This window comes from Phytophthora ramorum (genome assembly GCF_020800215.1).
Source record: "Phytophthora ramorum isolate Pr-102 chromosome Unknown Phyram_PR-102_s0007, whole genome shotgun sequence".
Classification (NCBI taxonomy): domain Eukaryota; phylum Oomycota; class Peronosporomycetes; order Peronosporales; family Peronosporaceae; genus Phytophthora; species Phytophthora ramorum.
In genome coordinates, this window is record NW_027150653.1 from 2,926,101 (window position 1) to 2,947,906 (window position 21,806).

A 21,806-nucleotide genomic window follows, 5' to 3' on the forward strand; every position below is an offset into this window, starting at 1 on the left:
AAAGAGGAGCGGACGAGTTTACAGTCTTTGTGGATGCATTTACACGAGGCGCGGCCCCTAAGCTAGCCTGCCTTCTTATACTACGCTTCACCAAGGAGGTTTGTCTCCTTTAATCTTGTCGTGCGCCGTGGCGGATGCACACGCCTCGTCGAACGGCGCCCTTGTTGCAGCCGACTTCCCGGCAGCGTCGGCCGCCTCCGTGCGAGACGCACAAGTGGCCGCCCACCGCGCTCTTTGTGCAGCCCACGACTTCACACCGTCTTCCGCCGCCGTGGGCGATACAGAGACCGCCCTTGAGCGCCGTCTTGGCGCAGTCAGCCGCGCCGCAGCGCTTGCCGCCGCCGTGCGCGGAGCAGAGTCCGCCGGCCAGCGCGGACTTGGAGCAGCCATCCTCGCTGATCTGTCTTCCTCGACTTCCACTTAAGCTTTGTGGAGAAAAATGGAAACTGACATTGATCTCTCGTCTTCTCGGGGGCGAGCACAGCTGGCCCCCACATGCACACTCACTACTCAATGGCTACAAACTAGATACTTCGAAGTACTTTGCAGCCTAGGTACATCATGAGTGCACCTCTGGGTGTAGGTACAACCCAGATCATTTCCCCCCTCGACGACGGCCGCGACCAACTTGGCGAATTTCAGTTGTCTCAATTGGGTCCTTCGGTGCCAATATGGCCCACATACGACGTGCCAAAGAATTTGGCGGAGAGGAAACTACGAATTGGCGAACAAGCTGAGGAACATCTTCGTACATTACGGAAGCAGGTTCCCATGAAGCTTCGTCAGGGTCGAGGCCAATCCACTGGACAAAGATCTCCCACTGATGAGAGACTTGACCCAGTCGGCACTCCAACAATTTATCCACCAAATGTCCTCCTTCGCCATGTAGAGCGTGCGCTATCAGATCTTCAGTAACACCACGCTCAGAGTCCCGATAAAACTTAAGTCGCGATGCGTGACGAACCATGATGCCGTAAGGCGCGCACAGATCTTGCACCTCGAACGTATAATCATTGAGGGAGCGCACAATTCGCTTCGGACCACGCCACAAAAGCGCTAGTTTGCTGCCGCCTTTGACTGCTGAAGCTGCCATCACAAAATCGCCAATTGCAAATTTTGCCAACCGCACGCCGGGTTTCTTCGCTCTGCGACCCCGTGCTTGGGCATTTTTGTGCGACGATGTCTCTGAACTCAGCTGGTGAATAGCATCCAAAGCTGTGCGAACCTCTCGTAGGTGTTTTTGCTGTTGCTCTTCGATCCAGGAAAGAGAACAATTCTCTGCAAAAGTAGGCGGAAATATGGCATTAAGTTGCGACGACCCTGGTAATCCAGTAAAAGCTGTAATTGGCGCGATTGCCCCGATTCGGTCCGAGGGCATGCCATTCAGCGCTGCTTGCACGAGAGGTATAAGGGTCGGCCACTGTTTAATTTGCAACTTTAGCTCGCTGGCCATGGCCTTCAGACTGCGCAACAGTAAACGGTTCACTACCTCAACCGAGCCGTTTGCCCATGGAGAGTATGCCGTGACAAAGTGGTGGTGCGCTCCAAGTATATGGCGCAACCTGTCAATCACGTCGCTAGTAAAATGAGGTCCTTGATCTGAAACCCAGGTGTGAACAACACCGAATCGCTTAAACCAGTCGATCAAGCCTTGGTACGCGAATTCCGACGTAGCTCTCGCGCATTCAATAAGTTCAACATACCCGCTCATGTTATCTTTAAGGACGAACACGTAACCAGTCGAGCGTTCACTTCGAGGCAGTGAAAGAAAGTCGAAATGAAGAACTTCGTTGGGTTTAGTGGCTCGTAATGTTTCACCGTAAGGTCTAGGCACTTTTTTCCCTTGGGTGCTAAGGCAATGTATACAACCCGCCACAAACAAAGCCATATCGGTGGAGAGGGTATCCCACACGAAAGTATCACTCAGGATTGAAGTCGATGCGTCCACGCCACGATGACCACTAGCTCCTGCATGTGATATCACGCACAGACGCTGCTGCAAATCGGTCTCAGCGTCCGGAATCCAAACTCGTTTATCCTTGTCCGTGAATGCTCCACGAGAATCGTCCCAGCGAATGTTGTTTTTCACTTGGCGCGAAAGAGCAGCTTTCTGCAAGCGAACAATTTCCTCGTATGTTGGCCACTCAAATCCAGAATTTTGAAGAGGAGACACTTGATCAATGATAGCGAGCTGATGCATGCGAGCCGACGTCGAAGCGTCCAAAGGAGCACCCCACCTCGATAATAAATCACCCCACACGTTATCTTCACCGCGGATGTGCTCAATTTCGTACTGAAAACAGGTAAGCGACATCGCCCAGCGTTGCAGCTTGTCTGCTTGATAGCGCTGCATGTTGCTGTCCATAGCGTAAGGGTTAAAAATGTAAACAAGGTTACGATGGTCTGTCAGTAGACGGAATCCTCGCGGCCGTAGAAGCAAATACTCCAGTCTTTTGCACGACTCCACCAGAGCAAACGCCTCCTTTTCGATAGTGGGCCAGCGATGCGACGATCCACGAAAGTGTCCACTGAGAAATGCTAAAGGCTGATGCCGCTGTTCCAACAACGACTTACTTGCGTCTTCGGGAGGCAGTTGAGTTAATACTGAGCCCCAATGATCTAAACTGGCATCAGCTACCAGTACAACGTCCCAGTCAGCTTTTGGATGAGCAAGTGGCACAATCCCAAGAAGTTTGCTTTTAACTTGCGCCAAACAGTCCTCTTCTTGTTCACCCCAACTAACGCTAGCCAGCGAAACTTTGCCAAGCTTACGCTTCGTACGCGCACCGCTGAGTTGCATTGCTTTCTCGAGAATATCGTAGAGTGGGGCTGTGACACGGGCAAACTCGGGAATACTGGCTCTCATCCAATTGATGGCACAAACGAATTGCTGTAGTTCGGCAGCCGTTGTAGGAGACGCTAAGTCAACCAACCCTTGAACTCTTTCAGGACTGTGCTTCACTCCATCGGCAGAAATGACTTTCCCGCACCACGTGACCTCTTTCACGAAAAATTGGCACTTTGCAGGATTGAGCTTAAGGCCAAACTTGGCGCAACGGTGAAGAACTTCTTTCAGCAGTTCCATAAGTGCTTCTTCCGACTCTGCATAACCGAGGATATCGTCGAGCCACACAAGAACACCACGATACAACAAGTCACCAAAGATTAATTCGACCACACTTTGGCAGTAAGCCACTGCATCTTTGGCCCCCATTGGTACACGGGTCGGAGTATACATGCCACGGTGTGTCATGAAGGTGAAAATCTCCTGAGAGTCTGGATGCAACGGAAGTTGCCAATACCCGCGAAACCAGTCACAAATGAAAAATACTTTCGCTCCAGCCACGTGTGTGATAACAACGTCTAACTGGGGCATGGGCCACTGCATTCCAATAGTTTGATCGTTGACAGCCCTCGAGTCAATGCACATTCTGAAGTCTGCAGGGGGTGGCTTGGGCACTATTCGTGGTGCTGAAGCCCACCGACTGCTGTAGTTTCTGTACACGAGCCCCAAATCTTCAAGTTCAGCGAGGTGAGCGTCCATGAATGCTCGCTCCAATGGAGCATAACGCCGCGCAGAACAGCGAACTGGGGTAGCGTGCGGCTTCAGTTGCACCCGTAGCGGAGGCACATCAACGGGTGGATACAGCCCAAATATCACACAGAAGTCTTCTTTATGTTGCTCCAGCGAGGTTGTCAGTCTGCTCAGCGCTTCGCCGCACAAACCTCTCTTCCTCGCATCCTCGATCGCACTTAACAGACTGTCGCGAACTAGTTTGGCATTTTGCTCGGCATTTTTTGTCTCGGGTAAGAATGCCCTTGATTCAAAACTGTCGTCCGCTACTGAAGTTGCACAGGGATCTCCATCCGCAGCACCGTCATCATAGCAAGAAACTTCGCGCAGTTGCTGAGCTCTCATGAGAGGCGACAGTGAGACATTGTTTCCACTGGGGAGCACATACTCTGTCTGTTTCTCCAGCGCCGAAACCAACAGTCCGTCCGTCGAGTATCCTAACGTCACCATCACTGAGCGACCCACTGTCAGCGCCCTCGTAAGGTCAGTATCATCAATCCAGCACTCCAAGTTCCGCATCACAAGCGGTCCCGCTGACGTGTGCAGGACGACTTTGTCAAATTTGGCTTGCTCGTAGAGTTTCACAGTACCCGGACCAAAAGGCTCAAATTCTTTAGGAGTCTCACGGTTGATAAGAGGTACAAATCGGCCTTGCTTATGCAATTCTGAGATAAATCCACGAGACACCGAAGAAGCATCAGCGCCGGAGTCAAGCAAAGACGCTTGCACTGTCAATCCCATTACAGTAGCATCCACTGTTCCGTGATCACCGAAAACTTGGTTGTCCACTTTCTCCGTCGCCGTACTGGGATCGTTACTGCTGCAATCTGCGGCTGTTAAACGTTTCATTGCCCCTGCAGGCGGCTTCGTTTCCTTAGGGTCTTGTTGGCGAGACGCATGAAACCCGTCATAAAGCTGCTTTGCCTCACCAGGCTGCACAAGCGGGCAATCTCTCACCCGATGCTCTCGAGACTGACACTTCAAACACGGCCATCGCAACTTCTTTGCTGAGCTTGTTCCCTCTGAGGAGAATGACTTAGCTGCCGATCCTTGTCTCTGCGGAGTGGGCTTGGAGGCGGCGGCCGCTGAACTGGGAGGGGTAGTAGCATTAAATGCTGAATTGCCTCGTCGAGTGTTCTGAGTTGAATTCTGATGCTGTAATTTACTGAAGCCAGTCTGCTGGAGCAGTGGTTTCTCCCAAACCATGAAGGAAGCCAAAAGACTGGTTAGCCACCTCGAAAACTCGATGACGTCCCCTTTGTACTTCTTGCTCTGCTCTTGGTCAATTCGACGTTGAACCTCAGCTTTGAATGTTGCAGGCGCGAGAGCTGCGACCAGATACTTCACCAGTTTCTTTTGCTCGCGCTGGAACATGATGTCCACCATGTTGTGATTCTCCAGGATCTTGTAAAGATTAGCTTGCAGCCGGTTAACACGAGACTCGGCCTCCGCTAACGTCGTATCCATACTCAACTTCTGCATGTCGGCATCCAGCGCAGCATAATCTTCGAACGCTGTCTGCTTTGACTGCAGGAAATACGCAATCCACTCATCCTCGGTCACATCTTGCCAATCTTTTGCAAACGTGAACCGCGCGATGATCTCCTTCGTGCCCTGCTCGATGCACGAACCCACGGGTTGGACAAAAGGACGATTGTGCTCCGTCTGGAAAGCTCTCAGCGCAGCAAAATAGGTGTTATACGCCCGTAGGAAGTCCCGACGCTCTTGCATGGTGCTTCCCTTGTAACGAGGGGGCTTAGGCAGTGCCGGAGCGTTCATTACCGGCCCGAAATCACCACTCACATCCTCCATCGTCACGTCGCTCTTCGCCGGGGATGCTTGGGGGATACTACTCTGGCTAGGGCGACCATCGAATGGGTTCACAATAGGCGTCAAAACCCGACGCGTCTTCTCGGCTCCCGTTCCTTCCGTCCTGGCTGCAGCTGCCCTGCTTCCTCGGAGACTCAGCCGTCGAAATGTCTCGACGAACTGGTCTCCCTCCGACATAGTCTCCTAGTCAATTCCGATAGGAACTAAAGTATACTTTGATCTGTCTTCCTCGACTTCCACTTAAGCTTTGTGGAGAAAAATGGAAACTGACATTGATCTCTCGTCTTCTCGGGGGCGAGCACAGCTGGCCCCCACATGCACACTCACTACTCAATGGCTACAAACTAGATACTTCGAAGTACTTTGCAGCCTAGGTACATCATGAGTGCACCTCTGGGTGTAGGTACAACCCAGATCACTCGCGGCAGCGCTTACCGCCGCCGTGGGCGATACAGAAGCCGCCCTCCTTGGCGCTTTTGATGCAGTTGTCGTGGCGACAACGCCGGCCGCCGCCGTGCGAGATGCAGTAGCCGCCCGTCTTGGCGCACTTGCGGCACTCGGGCACCTTGCAGAGGCGACTGGGCTTGTGGAACTCGCAGAAGGCGCCGAAGAGGCTGTTGGCCGAGCGGTAGCAGTTCTTCTTGGAGCACATGACAGCGGGCACGTCGGTCGTGTTGGGGTTCGTGATGAAGCTCAGACTCATGCGCTCACGCAGCACGGGCGTGGAGACCGAGGACGCGTCGCTGGGCGTCGTGGAGGCCACGCTAGTGGTGTCTGACTCGGGCGTCGGGAAGCCCAGCGAGAGCTTTCTAGGCTCGAACAAGGGCGGGAGCTCCAGTGGGAACTGCGCGCGGTGGTGCATGACGCCACGCAGCAGCGAGTCGGTGAGCTGGAACATGGTGCAGCGGTTAGCGGGGTACAGAGCGGAAATCGCGTCTGTGGCCGAGACCTGGCGAGTTTGATTGTGACCCCGCGAGAAACTCGGAACAAAGGGAGGGGAAGATGGACTCCAGATCCCCAAGCAAGGCCGTCGCAACCAGATGCCGTCGATCACGGTCAAAGCCAGCGGCTGGAGGCTTGACTCACACGGGCCTTGCAAAAAACTCGCGCTCGTCCCGTCTAAAGCGGCGGGAACACCTGCCGCCGAAACCGGATTGCAAACCGAGCAGTGCTGACGCGCGTAAAGCGCCAGCCGGCGGCCGGCACCGCGCTGTAGATGAACAAGCAGTCTAGTACGCAGCTGATTCCGACTACGGGCAGCAAGCGGCGAGGTGTCTGCAATTGCAGTGGCAATCGATGGCAAACTCCGCCTTCCAGTGTTCTCGAAGCCACTTGACGTGGTGGTACACTTTACTGTCGAAGTGGGTCTCGAAAGAGGATTATTGAGCCTTGAACTTGACCCAGTTTGCTTGAATTCCCGCCCGCCATGGAGCGAGAGCGGGTCGCGCCATGGAGACTGCTTCTTTGCCACCGAGGATTTGCAGCGGTATATCATGCGGTGCGTGTACCTTGAATGCGCAGGTGGCCACAACCTTCCTCGCTTGCCGGCGGCGCGCGTGCTCTATGGCAGAGAACGCCAACATGTACCATTATCCACCAGGTCCAACTTAGTCGCCGGAAGTCAGCGCCTTTTGCCCGAGCGAAAGGTGTGCTCAGATCTCAGTGGTGTGCACATTCGTGGCGACCGTGCCATCCATCAGACCGCTTTACGCGGAGGAAAACCCTGACTCATTCGCTTCAACAGATGCGAATCCCTCGAGCGTTAGTTACAGCGTCGTAGCATCGAGCGCAGGGCGTCAGTCTCAGATCCGGACCGACAAGGACACGAAAGCCTGCGCTGCAGCTCATCGTTCGTGTGCCGCTAGCGATGGCAAGTCACCGCCTCAGCGAGTTGGCATTGGGTCGTTGCAGTTGATTGCTGCTACTGCACGCAGGTCACGCTCAGCTTGATGATAGAAGACACACTGGTCTGGCTACTGTCAGCGTGCCACTCGCGACGCGAACGAGGACTGTGACGACTCGTTGACGAGCTCGACCTTTGCCAACGTTTGATACCGCCTTGGTGGGCAGTACGAACGGAGCGGCACCGGCATGTCCGACGTGGGTCAACGCCTGCATGTGCGTCTTGCAGGTAGCTGACTAAGGTGAACACATGCACGCTCTTTTGATCTTTGACGGCTGTGCGATAGGGTTCGCCATTTGCTCCCACTACGCAAGCCGCGTGCGTGGTGCGGATCGACGACGAGCAAAGCCGACGAGCCCAGTGCGAACCTTGCAACCGCTGATTCATCTGGTCAACATACAAATAGGCCATCACAAACGACGGCACATGTTTGCTTTCATGTGGTCGCAATAATTCGAGTCCGTCATTCGACAGGCGGATAGACCCACCCAGCAGCAACAGACTGCGTCAAGCCACCAGAGAGGGCAAGGTCGACGGCGTCCTGTTGGAGCGCCAAATTTCTGCTGGAGAGCAACGGGCGTGTGACGAATGCAGCTGGTCTACTAGTCATGCCGACACAATATACGGACCCGATGTCCGTTCAAGCACGGCATGCCGAAATTGGGGGGGTCTGCGTGTAATTCAGGCATAAATACTAAAAAAAATAACGCCAAAAGATCATCATTGTTGATATCTTATCCCTTGCAGCGCTGGTCGTCTTCATGGCCGCTCGTTTCGATAAAAGATTGGCGCAGCGCCTCTTTGCTCGACGCTTTGCCGCCGTTCGATACCATTCAAGATCCTTGCGCCTAGATCGAGGCGACCCTCAATCGAGCCCCCCGTCGCCGTTCATTGCCCATGTGCGGTTCTCGTGAGTCGGGAAGAGTCTCCTGTGAGCCCTTTGATCACCAAGATCGCTGCCATGGCCGATGAGGAATAGGATCTTGAAAGGTCTGCACTCCGCTCACGAGACTCAGTAGTGAATTTGCGCGCAAGCTATCATCTCGTTGTCTCAAGTCAAGTGTCTGTGAGTCGAGTGGAGTTTGCAGTGAGCAGCCATGTCGTTACTCTCGTACGGGAGTGACCCCAACGGTATCAAGATCGCCGAGGCGGATGCCGCGCTGCCCTCGACTGCAGCTCGTCCTTCCAGTAGTAAATGGAAGAAGGCCGTTCTGGCGACGGCAGGCACGGTGCTCTGTGTCGGCAGCGCCGTCGCCATGTTCCAAGGCTGGAGTTCCTATCTGGAGAATGCACGGATCGCCGCAGAACGAGCTTCTGCGCCGTCCGGGATGTTTCTAGAGAGCCAATACGCTTCAGAAGTGAGGTCCGATGTGAATCTCCTTAACACGGGCCAAGAGATCATGCTCCGAGTCCGTGGCAAGGCCAACCTGTGTGTGGACGACGGTGGCGGCTGGGCCGCAGGCACCTCCAAGTTCACCAACAAACCGTGCAACCCCAGCAGCCCCAACCAGATTTTCAAGTACAACCCCAGCACGCGCGAGTTCGCGAGCGTCTACAAGGTGGGCATGTGCATTGACGACGGCGGTTCATGGAACGCGGCCGGATCGCAGGCGCAGTTGTGGAACTGCGACCCGAACAACCAGAACCAGTGGTTTGTCATGGACCCCAAGACGCTCATGATCAAGAACCCCGTCAAGAACAACTTGTGCTTCGACGACGGAGGCGGCGCGACGGCAGGAGCGACCAAGTTCGTCATGTGGTACTGCGACAACAACAACCAGAACCAGCACTTTGAGGTGGTTTCTCGTGCTGCCATGGCGGAGGAGAAGAAGAACAAGGTGGGGACGACCATGTACGACCTCATGGTGTCCGGCCAGGAGATCATGTTCCGTGCTCGCGGTAAGAACATGTGCGTCGACGACGGGGGGAGCTGGTGGGCTGCAACGACCAAGTTCGTCGACATGCCATGCAACCCGAACAGTCCGAACCAAGCGTTCAAGTTCAACATCAAGACGGGCGGCTTCGAGAGTGTGAGCAAGCCGGGGCTGTGTATTGACGACGGTGGCTCTTGGAATGCGGCAGGGACGAAAGTTCATCTATGGTACTGCGATATCAACAACCAGAACCAGTGGTTCGATATGGACGAGTCCACGCTGATGCTGAAGAACCCCGTGAAGGACAATCTGTGCCTTGATGATGGCGGTGGCACGACGGCAGGAGCGACCAAGTTCGTCATGTGGTACTGCGACAACAACAACGTGAACCAGCACTTCGAGGTCGTGGAACGAGCGGCACTGCTCGAGGCCAAGAAGAAGACTGGACCCACTCCGTACGACCTTCTTCTGTCTGGTGAAGACGTCATGCTCCGTGTTCGCGGGAAGAACAACCTATGCGTGGACGATGGGGGTGGCTGGGGTGCTGCTGTAACCAAGTTCGTGGACAAGCCGTGCAACCCGACGAGCCCGAACCAGGTCTTCAAGTACGACGTCAGGTCGCTCGGATTCCAGAGTGTCAACAAGCCAGGCTTTTGTATTGACGACGGCGGGTCCTGGAGTGCTGCCGGAAGTACTGCCCATTTGTGGTACTGCGACGCTGGCAACCAAAACCAATGGCTAGTGTTGGACGAATCAACGCTGATGCTTCGCAACCCCATGAAAGACAACCTCTGCTTTGACGACGGCGGCGGCACAAGGCCCGGGGCTACCCAGTTCGTCATGGGGACCTGCGACAGCAACAGCGTGAACCAGCACTTCGAGATCGTTTCTCGAGCAGCAATGCTCGAGGCAAAGCAGAAGAAGTTCGGAGTGACCGCCTACGATATCCTCACGTCTGGCCAAGAAGTCATGCTTCGCGTGCGTGGAAAGAAAAACCTGTGCATCGACGACGGAGGAGGTTGGGGAGCTGCAGTGACCAAGTTCGTGGACCAGCCTTGCGACTCTGACAGCCCCAACCAAGTGTTCAAGTACGACGTCAAGACGCACGAGTTTGAGAACGTTAACAAGCCGGGGCTGTGTATTGACGATGGCGGTGCTTGGAACGCTGGTGGAACCCAAGCGCACCTCTGGTACTGCGACCCGAACAACCAGAACCAGTGGTTTATCATGGACGAGGACTCGTTGATGCTGCATAACCCCATGAAGGCAAACTTGTGCTTTGATGATGGCGGCGGTACGACGGCGGGCGCTTCCAGGTTCGTCATGTGGTACTGCGACGAGAACAGTCCGAACCAGCACTTTGAGGTTATTCCTCGCGCTACATTAGCTGAGGAGAGGAGGAACAAGAGGATCGCAATGGGCATTGACGATGACCTTGACCTCCTCAACTCTGGCAAGAAGATCATGCTCCGTGTCCGCGGGAAGGACAATCTGTGCGTTGACGACGGAGGCGGTCGCTGGAACGGAGCCACCAAGTTTAATGACCAGCCGTGCGACCCGAGCAGTCCGAACCAAGTCTTCACGTACGACGCCAAGACGCACCAGTTCCGCAGTGGGAGCAAGCCGAACTTGTGCATGGACGACGGCGGAGCGTGGAATGCGGCCGGATCGCAGGCTCAGCTTTGGGAGTGCGACCCGAACAACCAAAACCAGTGGTTCGTACTGGACGAAGACACTATGATGCTGCGTAACCCGGTCAAGGATAACTTGTGCTTTGACGATGGCGGTGCCACGGTGGCTGGCCAGGCGAAGTATGTGATGTGGTACTGCAGCAATGACAACCCGAACCAGCACTTCGAGATCCTTTCGCAAGAGACGATGATGGAGCAGAGGAAGCAGAGACTGATTGCTGCTGGCCTGGACGACGAGGACGACCTTCTGCGCTCTGGCCAACCGATCATGTTCCGTGTTCGCGGCAAGAACAACTTGTGCACTGACGACGGAGGAGGCCGCTGGAATGGCGCTACCAAGTTTGTGGACATGCCGTGCAACCCTGACAGTCAGAACCAGATCTTCACGTACGACTCTAGTACCCGTTTGTTCCACAGCGCCAACAAACCCGGTCTGTGCATGGACGACGGTGGCGGCTGGAACGCAGCGGAAACCCAGGCCCACCTTTGGGATTGCGACCCGAACAACCAGAACCAGTGGTTCGTGTGGGACGAGAACACCATGATGCTGCGGAACCCCGCTAAGAACAACTTGTGCTTCGACGACGGCGGAGGCGTCAAGCCTGCTGAGAGCAGGTATTGGTTGTGGGCCTGCGATAATAACAACCCGAACCAGCACTTTGAAGTCGTCTCTGCTGCAGCAATGGCGGAGGAGAAGAAGAAGGCAAAGATCGCCTCTGGGAACACTGCGGTCGACATCCTTGCCACTGGGCAGGAAATCATGCTTCGCGTCCGCGGGAAGGGCAACCTCTGCGTCGACGATGGAGGTGGTCACTCGAACGGCGAGACCAAGTTTGTGAACCAGCCCTGCAACCCGGACAGCCCCAACCAAATCTTCACGTACAACTCAATGACGCATCAATTCAAGAGTGTGTTCAAGCCGGGGATGTGCATGGACGACGGTGGCGCCTGGAATGCGGCAGGATCGCAGGCCCAGCTGTGGGACTGCGACCCGAACAACCAGAACCAATGGTTTGTTATGGACGAGGATACGCTGATGCTGCACAATCCCGTGAAGGACAATTTGTGCTTCGACGACGGTGGTGGCACGACCGCCGGGTCGACCAGATACGTACTTTGGTTCTGCAGCGATGACAACCCCAACCAACACTTTGAGGTGCTGCCACGGGCTGCGATGATCGAGGAAAAGAGGAAGAAGCTGGTCGCTGCAGGCGTTGACGACGACGTTGATCTCCTCAATTCTGGCGGAGAGTTCATGCTCCGTATTCGCGGCAAGAACAACCTGTGTGTGGACGATGGTGGCGGGCACTCGAACGGCGAGACTAAGTTTGCGAACCAGGTGTGCGATCCCACTAGTCCCAACCAGATCTTCACGTACGACCCCCGAACGCACCAATTCAGGAGTGCGCACAAACCGGGGATGTGCATGGACGACGGTGGCGGCTGGTCTGCAGCGCAGACGACTGCCCACTTGTGGGAGTGCGACCCGAACAACCAGAACCAGTGGTTCATTCTGGACGAGGATAACATGATGCTCCGGAACCCGGTCAAGGACAACTTGTGCTTCGATGATGGTGGTGGTTCGACGCCTGGCGAGACAAAGTTCTGGCTTTGGACATGCGACGTCAACAACCCGAACCAGCACTTCGATATCGTTTCTCCTGCGTTGATTCCCTCGGTGGGTCGTCCGGACCCGATGCCAAGCAACCCCACTTCCCAGTACATGAAGTTTATTGAATCTGGAGACAAGGTCTTGATTCGAGCGCACCAGAAGGACAACTTGTGCTTGGACGACGGAGGGGGCCACTCGAACGCTGAGACCAAGTTCGTGTACCAGCCTTGCGACCCCAACAGCCCCAACCAAATCTTCTCGTACGACGTTAACACACACGAGTTCAGAAGTGTCAACAAGCTGGGGTTGTGTCTGGACGACGGCGGTGGTTGGTCCGCTGGTGACAGCACGGCTCACTTGTGGGAGTGCGACCCAGGCAACGAGAATCAGTGGTTTGTCCCTGATCCAGAAACTTTGATGCTGCACAACCCCGCGAAACCAGGCTTGTGCTTTGACGATGGAAATGCTGTGGGGAACTTCATCTTGTGGTATTGCAGCCCCGACCGCAGCAACCAGCAATTTGAAGTGGTTCCTCAATGGGTCTTGCTAGGTGGACGGCCTGATGTAGCTCCTCCTCCTCTCCCATTGATTCAGGCGGGCCCGTGGGGCACGATTGATGGAGGCGATATCCTGCTGCCTCCCGGTCCTTCTGAAATCGACCAGGTACCGCAGCCAATTGGCAAGGATACCGGAATCAACCCTGCTCTAGGATTGACTGGAGGGCCAACTGAGACTGCTGTGGAGACGCCTACTGAGTCTGGCAGGGAAGAAGCACCTGCTGGCAACTTTGGTCCCCCCGACACCGGAGCTAACCTCAATCCGGATGAGCTGCCAGCGGCGCCTGATCAAGAAGTTATTAGCAGTGGACCCGCTGGTCTGCCCGACCAAGTCGATGCCAACGTTCCTCCCCCAGACGTCCCGGTCGTCAAGAAGACGGACATGCCGCTGGCCAACTACGGCGACAGAGACTGGAACCTGCTGGGGCCATCGAACGAGACCGTCTCGATTGTCAACGCGGACAACTCGGCCGCCATCTCCGCGGCTGAGATCTTCCAGTACCTGCAGACGCTCAAGGACCGCGCCGACGTGGAGCACGAAGTGATGATGTACCGCTACAAGCGCACGTACCAGTGCGCGAGTGCGGGTCTGCAGACGCTGGCCAAGGATGCGGTGACGAGCGACGAGTATCACGTGCTGGTGCAGTGGATGTACGACCACTGCGCGGCCGGAGCGACGGACGTGGCTCCTGTCGCAAACCCGTCGCCGCCGACGGACGATCAGATGAAGAAAGAGGACGTGGCACCGCTTGTCGACGACAAGGACACGGACGTGAAGCGTCAGTTCATGACAAAGCTGGACTTCTACTACGAGATCAAGAACCACTTCGCTGAGAAGAACGAGGAGCTGGTTGGTGATGCGGCCGTGACGAACCTTCGGTCGGAGGAGACGGTGGCTTTGGAGAAGAAGCTGGCGGACTGCATCGAGGAGGCTTCGGAGCGCTACGGCTACGACCAGGAAGGCGGGTACGCCGCTGCGGCCAACCACCTCAGTGACGCTCTCCGTTGGGTGGAGGCTACGTGTATGGCATCGTAACTCGTATCTGACATTCAAACGGCCTAGTTGAGCGGAAGTGTTTCGGGCCAACTCCTGCTATGCGTGCAGGTTGAATTGCATTTAGTTGCGTGACTGTTTTCTCTGCACTAATCGTCTCAATACAGTCAGTCAATCTTCCGCCTTTCAAATACACGCTAAAACTCATCCACGTGCAGTGGATATCGCACAGCAAACAGTTTTTAGTCGTTGAGAGATAACCGGTTAGCCCTGTGGACACCTCCTTGTACTCGCAGGCTACGAGCCGCAGCAGCAGCGTCGTGTAATATGCATCCGAATATAAATCAGCTCGTCAGCATCGTGTGCTTTGCCCTAGATATCCTGTGTACTTGTATCGTAGACCACAAGTTAGTTGCAAGATAAAGTTACCACTGGTGAGGGCTACATCCTTTTGACCAAAGCACTTTCCGGAGCTTCCTCAGCTCCACGCTGTTCTTCTCTATCCTAACAAGCGCAAAGAGCCTTTGGATATGTTCGTCTCCAAGTGTTAGTATCTTTATTCATATATATCTTTCGGTTCTGAAGCCGATGGATGGATCTTACCAAGCCCAGCCAGAGAGTCTCGTTAAGGACGATCTTTCCCATAGGCGACCGTCCCGGAGGCTTGGGAACCGCACATGTACTTGAGCCCAACATCGTGCGGCTGACAAAGGACGTCGCGCCTGCACAAAAGATATGTGGGCTGGTTGGAATGCACTATCCGCAGTTGCAAACTTGCCTCGTGAAGGATATCTGAACCATGGCGTCCACGTACGGGAGTGGCAACCCCAACTGCGTGAAGGTCGACCATCTCGGTGGCGGTCTTCCCGTTCATTCGAAGAGTTCACCATGGAAAAAGGCTGCATTGGCCGCTGCCGGAGCTGCCCTGTTCTTGGGTGGAGCTCTCGTCATGTACGAAGGCTGGAACGCCCCCTTCAGTGAGGTTAGCCTGGCATCGACAGGGAGTGAATCACCGATGACGCTGGAGAGTGCTACTACGTCCACCGACCAAACCAACCTCATGTCCGGCCAGCCAGTTCTGCTTCGCCTGAAGTACAAGAGTGCCAACCTGTGTGCAGACGACGGAGGAGGCACCAAGCCCGATGTAACATTCGTCACGGGCCAACCGTGCAACCCGAGCAACCCGAACCAGCTTTTCATCTATAACAGCGCGACGTACCAGTTCAAGAGCGCCAAGAAGGCAAATCTGTGCCTTGACGACGGAGGCGGCCGGGCCTTGACCTTGTTCCGTCTATCGACTTGTGACTCGAAAAGCGAAGACCAACGCTTAACGTACGACGCCACTACTAACATGTTTAAGAACCCGTCGAAGAAGGGCATGTGCATGGGCGACGGAGGCACCACTTTCTCTGGAACTGCCAAGTTTCCGATCTGGTACTGTAGTGACAAGAACAACAACCAGCACTTCGAGGTGCTGTCTCAAGCTACGCTCGCGGCGGAGCAGAAGAAGGTGCTGGAGGCTGTTGCAGGTGGTGCGAGCTTTATCCTGCGCATCGCTGGCAAGGAAGGTCTGTGCGCCTCTGGCTCTGGCACGGCGACGGCTTCGACCTCGTTCGTCCCGGCAGCTTGTGACAAGACCAGCAAGAAGCAGCTTTTCTCGTACGACGCATCGACCAAGCGCTTCAAGGCCGCGGAGAAGGCTGGCTTGTGTCTGGACGACGGTGGGGGCTCCAAGGCTGCGAAGACCAACGTTCGTCTCTCGAGCTGCTCCACGTCTAGTGCGGATCAGTTATTCAGCTACGATCCGGCCACGATGATGTTCAGCCAGCCCAACAAGGCGAAACTGTGTCTGGATGATGGCAGCAGCATTTGGCTGGCCGCTCCAAGACTCATCTTGAAGGAGTGCGACGCGTACAGCACGAACCAGCACTTCGAGTATGTACTCCAAACTGAGCCTGTCACCGCTGCACCTGTGGTGACCACGCCGTCGACCTCGGTTGAGACTTCGGCTCCGGTTAGCAACCCCGTGATCAGCTCGCCAAGCGCCCAACAAACCGAATCGCCGCCGACGACTGCAGTGGCGCCACTTGCGGCTGCTCCAGTGGTAGCAACTCCCACGACGTCGACCTCAGTTGAGACTTCGGCTCCCCAGGCTGCTACCGGTACGGATAGCAACCCAGCGATCAGCTCACCAAATGTCCAGCAAACCGAATCGACGACAACAGCTGCAGCGACACCACTTGCGGCTCCCCCAATGGCAGCAACTACTACGACGTCGACCTCGGTTGAAACTTCGGCTCCCCAGGCTGCTACGGATAGCAACCCAGCGGTCAACTCGCCAAGCGGTCAGCAAACAGAGTCGTCGACTGTGGCAGCAACTCCCACGACGCCGACCTCGTTTGAGACTTCGGCTCCTCAGACTGCTACGTACTCCGTGGCTAGCAGCCCAACGATCAATTCTCCCAGCGTCCAGCAAACCGAATCGACGACGATGCCTAGGGCAGATGCAGAGACTTTAACTCCCACGACGTCGACGGTGGTTGAAACTTCGGCTCCCCAGGCTGTTACTTACCCAGCTGCCGAATATACAAGTACGTCGACCCAACAAGTTGCTTCTTACGCCGAGACGACGCCACCGGTCCCTTCGTCAACAGAGACGCTGAGCTTGCCAACCCACCAAGAAACTCAACCTTCGTCCCTGGTGGAGCCAACCAGTCCAACCTCTCAATCTACAACGACCACCGCCATGATCGATCCCGCCATGACCAAACCAGAGCCAAGTCAGATGATGACCCCGACCGCGGTAGAGCCCGGCGTAACCGAGGACCGACAAGGAGATACTTTGACCTCGACATCAACACAGTCCGCCATGACGGAGCCCGAGGTTGTGTCAGCACAGCACGGAGATACTGTGACGTCGACCTCCACGCAGCCTCACACGAATGAACCCGACACTACGTCGACTCAACAAGGGGATACTTTGACCTCAACTTCGATACAGTCCGCCAAGACGGAACCCGAGATTGTATCGGCTCAACAAGGAGAGACTGTGGCGTCGACCCCAGCGGAGTCCGATATGACAAAGCCCGGCATCACCTCCGTTCAACAAGGAGAGACGGCGGCCTCGGTCGCAATGAAACCCGACATGATCACGGCCCAAACCGGCGAGGTAGCATCAACAGGTATTGCAGTGGCCAGTTCTAGGCACGATGACGATATTCCTGTTAGCACTGCTGAATTGCCCGACCAAGTCGATGCCAACGTCCCTCCCCCAGACGTCCCGGTCGTCAAGAAGGCGGACATGCCGCTGGCCAACTACGGCGACAGAGATTGGAACCTGCTGGCGCCATCGAACGAGACCGTCTCGATTGTCAACGCGGACAACTCGGCCGCCATCTCCGCGGCTGAGATCTTCCAGTACCTGCAGACGCTCAAGGACCGCGCCGACGTGGAGCACGAAGTGATGATGTACCGCTACAAGCGCACGTACCAGTGCGCGAGTGCGGGTCTGCAGACGCTGGCCAAGGATGCGGTGACGAGCGACGAGTATCACGTGCTGGTGCAGTGGATGTACGACCACTGCGCGGCCGGAGCGACGGACGTGGCTCCTGTCGCAAACCCGTCGCCGCCGACGGACGATCAGATGAAGAAAGAGGACGTGGCACCGCTTGTCGACGACAAGGACACGGACGTGAAGCGTCAGTTCATGACAAAGCTGGACTTCTACTACGAGATCAAGAACCACTTCGCTGAGAAGAACGAGGAGCTGGTTGGTGATGCGGCCGTGACGAACCTTCGGTCGGAGGAGATGGTGGCTTTGGAGAAGAAGCTGGCGGACTGCATCGAGGAGGCTTCGGAGCGCTACGGCTACGACCAGGAAGGCGGGTACGCCGCTGCGGCCAAGGACGCTATCAGTTCGGTGGCTACGTGTATGGCATCGTAGCTCGTACCAGCGGCAAGTGTTTTTCTTTTTTCACTCAATACACGGCGTCAGTCAATTTCAATCTTTCGCATGTTTGATCATTCCTCGAGCACTTCCAAAGAAGGCATGCTGCGACTGCAGTGTTTATTGAGCTTGGATGGCGTGGAAGAGGAGGGCCCCAGCACGCAAGTTGTGGCTATGGAGCTGTCGCCAGAGGATCGCATTGCTGTGCTACAAACTAGAATCGCTGAGGAGGTGGGTGCCATCCAGGGGGTTCAAGCCCAACCGAAAACTGCCATGAAACTCTACGGCGTGCAGCACCAGCGACTCACCTACCGGCAGGACCCGACGACCAAGCGGGAGGTGTTGTTCCACGACGGCGCGGAGATCTCGGGAGCAGACGCAAGGAGCGGGGCGGTTCTACGAGACTCCCAGCAGCTTGTGCCGTGGGCGCTCGTGTCGTGGTACTTTCAAGACCAGCAGTTTGCCTTCCCCGACGCTATCGACGTCGTATTGGTCTGGGAAGATGACGACGAGGAGCTCGGGTGAGGAGGATGGTGGAGATAGTTCATCGAGTCCGGAGTAAATTTGGGTAGTGAGTCAATCCATGCCGCCGATGCGAAGATATATCTTTTGTTCGTGACGTCCTTTGTGGCTCCGTGCACAGGCGATTGATACGTTTCTGTCACAAATATTTTCCGAGTCCTTGCAGTGTGGTTTGCAGAGCTCACGATAATGTCCATGCCCACGTACGTAGTACTTCCCTAATGTAGTAGGGCACCCCTTGTTTTGAATGTGTCAGGCCATAGAGGGGTATGTCAAAATGACTTCATTTTATCCTCGAGATTCACCACTAGACTGAGTCCCCCGATGGACCTCGCGGGAACAGCGGGTTGTACTGCGTTTGCTGCTGCTGTTGCTGGCCAGGGTACTGGTAGTAGTTGTACGCCTGCTGCGGTGGTTGGTTGTGGGCACTCCCATAGGGAGGAGGTGGAGCAGTCGATGCAGCGCCGTTGCCGTACGAAGGTGGCTGCGGTGTGCCTTGGGTCTGTTGGTATTGTGAGTACGAGTGCTGTTGCGGCTGCACATGCGCATAATCGTAAGACGGGGGTGCTGACTGCTGTTGCGTAGGCTGGTAGTACTGTGGCGTGCTCCCGGCAAGTTGTCGAGCTAGCGCTTCGTCGCTCGTGTTTGGCGCAGAAGCGGCGGCATTACGGATTTGCATGTCGCTCATCATTTTCTGGGCCAGAAATGCGTCGTCGGCCTCACGCTTCCGCATCTCTTCGTCCGCGGTCAGGTTCAGCTCCAGCTCTCGCTTCTCGAGCTCGCGTGCGGAGCAATGATCCGCCACAGTTTGATGCAGCTGCGCAATCCGAATGCCAAGCTCGCCGTAAAACTTCGCACCTTCTTTCACGTGCGATTCCAGCTGCTCAAAAACGTCAACGGCATCGCTCAGATGCTGAAGGAACGTTTGACGTTCATGCAGCACTTGGTCGGTCTGCTTCTTGGCTTCAAAGCGGGAGTTGGCATCTACTAAATCACTAAGAAGCGTCTGCTCTTCGTCACAGATTGTGCCAACCTTCCCTTCAAAATGATCGCGGAAAAACTGCTTCTCGGTTTCGAGCGCAGCATCCGTGGAGACCCCATTGGCTTTGTTGCTACTCAGTAGCACAGGAAGCGCATTGAATTTCTCATAAGACCCCCTGAAGTCACGCAGAACTTGGTCCTTTTCCTCCACCAATTGTCCAAGCCGCATCAACAGCGAGGATACCTGCGCTATTTCCTCCTTGCAACTGGAGTTATCTTGCTGCAACTCAGGTAGCTCTTGATCCAAACTTGTCTTGGACCGCGAGAGCGCCTCCATATTTTCGTGATTGTTGGTAAGCTTCTCGCGAACAACGCCGTCGGATGATTTGGCCTCCTTCACCAGACGATAGTAGCGATCAATATCTGCTCGAAAAATCTGGTTTAACGAAGACGACACTGGCCGCGCCCACTTCTTTTCACCGTAGTTCTGCCGACACACATTGTCCTCGACTTCCTCTTGGCTCAAGCGCGATTCTATCGAGTGCAGCTTCTTCTCGGCTTCATCAGACATTCTCAGGTTTTCTTGCAATTGCTGCTGAATGAAGGCAGCAACTGGGTTTTCTTTTGACCCACCAGGACCCATGGCAGCTGAGGCTGTCGTCACCTTGACGTACTGAATGCGCTGCCAGATTGTACGCGGGATGCCGTTGTCACTCGTCTTTTCAAAAGCTTCAATAGATGCAGGCAGTCCCATTGAGTGAAGCTTTTCCTTTGCACCTTCGTTGCTCTTCGACACCTTCTCCGCTGTCTGTTCCAGAATGGTCTTAATCTCTTGTTTGACGCCGTCAGCGCGGTGGAGAAGATCCTTGGGTACGAACTGCTCAAACAGGTCCACACCACCAAGCTCTTGCTGTATCTCCTCTGGAGTAAACCCCAACGGTTTGACCATCGCCGCTTTCCCCACGGTCGGCAGCTCTGAAAACTTGGGCACATTCTCCAGGTACACGCTGGCATTATCTTTCCGCGCGGCGTCGAGGTGCTCACGAACCACACGCTGCAGCGCCTGCGCTGACTGCAGCAGCGACGTCGGTAGCTTATTCTGCGTCGCCACCTTGCATGCTTCATCGCACTCCGCATCCGCCGCCACAAGCCGCGTGATCTCCTCTCCATATCCTTCTCCACGAGTCAGCGCAACCGTCTTGGACGCCGTCCCCTGCCAGTACTGTGTGGCTGCACGCATACAGTGTACCTGAAACTGCAGATGCACTGCCCAAGACCGATCAATGGAGCCTGCGAGCGCCGACGAGCGACAAAAGTCCAGCGCCGACACGTAGTAGTCCAGCGCCTGGTGCACCAGTTTGGCCTTGATGGCGTCCTTCATCTGGTCCTTGATAGCCTTCTCATAGAAGCACGCTTGGGCCTGTGCTAGCATCAAAAAGGTCAGCAGCCCCAGCCCTTCTGCACTCAAATCGGGAGTCCTAGCGCCCAGCGTGCGCTCCACGAGCTTGTCTTTGACCTCTGTGAAGGCGCCCGCGGCGCGCATGAAGTGGCGGCAGGCGGTTTTGAGCCCCTCGGCCGTGCTACGGTCCGTCTGGACGCCCAGTTGGCTCTCCAGGGCCCCCGCGTTGAACATGACGGCCGCCTTCTCGAACGAGACGCCCGTCTGCGTGCTCTTCTTGCGCGGACAGAACGAGTCGTTCCACGAGAACTGCAGCTGCAGCGGCGTGCGCGTGGCGGCGTCTCCGTCGCACGGGAAACGCTGCGCCATCTTGTCCAGCTGCGCGTAGTAGCGCAGCAGTACGTGGCGCGAGATGGCGGAGGGCGTGCGCACCAGATCCGCGTCCGTCTTGAGCTGCGCGAACTGGTCCAGTGCAGTCTGCTGCGCGTCCGCGTCGCCCTCGGCCGCATACTCGCGCCGCAGGAAGTCGCCCAGCGAGCTGCGGAGCGACGCCGGGGACGTGTCGCTAAGCTTGAAGCCGATGCCGAGCATTTACGCACTTGCAGTCTGATTTGATACTGGGCGAGAAGATTGGGAGGCGGGAGGAATGCATGTAAATTGACGATATGGCTACATTTGACTACTGCGAGTTCCAGTGTTATTTCCGCTTTTGCGTCAGACTGCAGACGTGCTTCTAACGATATGCTTGTGCCAAGCGTCGGACTAATACACAACGGAGGGAGGCCAATAGCTTTGCTGATTCCCCGAGTTTCACATATGCACCGTGTCGAAGGTGACGAAACCAGCTCCAAAAGAAGATCGATCGGGCAAGTATGTAACCTGTACTGCCACCGAGGTTGCTCCTCATCTGGTGAACATGCTCA

At 55.7% G+C, this 21,806-nt stretch overlaps 5 protein-coding genes across 5 annotated transcripts; 3 read left to right on the forward strand and 2 right to left on the reverse strand.

Moving 5' to 3' along the window:
* Nucleotides 1-5,819: 5,819 nt before the first annotated feature.
* KRP23_8934 (putative WRKY transcription factor 19) lies at nt 5,820-6,302 on the reverse strand (the record flags this gene model as incomplete). Its single annotated transcript, XM_067894440.1, has 1 exon — nt 5,820-6,302. The coding sequence occupies one exon, from the start codon at nt 6,300-6,302 to the stop codon at nt 5,820-5,822; it is 483 nt and encodes a 160-aa protein (XP_067743873.1).
* Nucleotides 6,303-8,404: 2,102 nt separating this feature from the next.
* On the forward strand, nt 8,405-14,077 carry KRP23_8935 (uncharacterized protein; the record flags this gene model as incomplete). The annotated part of the gene is made up of 1 exon (XM_067894441.1): nt 8,405-14,077. One exon carries the CDS (start codon nt 8,405-8,407, stop codon nt 14,075-14,077), a length of 5,673 nt encoding a protein of 1,890 aa, XP_067743874.1.
* Nucleotides 14,078-14,834: 757 nt separating this feature from the next.
* KRP23_8936 (uncharacterized protein) lies at nt 14,835-17,978 on the forward strand (the record flags this gene model as incomplete). The annotated part of the gene is made up of 1 exon (XM_067894442.1): nt 14,835-17,978. The coding sequence occupies one exon, from the start codon at nt 14,835-14,837 to the stop codon at nt 17,976-17,978; it is 3,144 nt and encodes a 1,047-aa protein (XP_067743875.1).
* Nucleotides 17,979-18,047: 69 nt separating this feature from the next.
* Nucleotides 18,048-18,506, forward strand: KRP23_8937 (uncharacterized protein; the record flags this gene model as incomplete). The annotated part of the gene is made up of 1 exon (XM_067894443.1): nt 18,048-18,506. One exon carries the CDS (start codon nt 18,048-18,050, stop codon nt 18,504-18,506), a length of 459 nt encoding a protein of 152 aa, XP_067743876.1.
* A 304-nt stretch (nt 18,507-18,810) lies between these two features.
* KRP23_8938 (ALG-2 interacting protein X) lies at nt 18,811-21,474 on the reverse strand (the record flags this gene model as incomplete). The annotated part of the gene is made up of 1 exon (XM_067894444.1): nt 18,811-21,474. One exon carries the CDS (start codon nt 21,472-21,474, stop codon nt 18,811-18,813), a length of 2,664 nt encoding a protein of 887 aa, XP_067743877.1.
* Between the last annotated feature and the right edge of the window lie 332 nt (nt 21,475-21,806).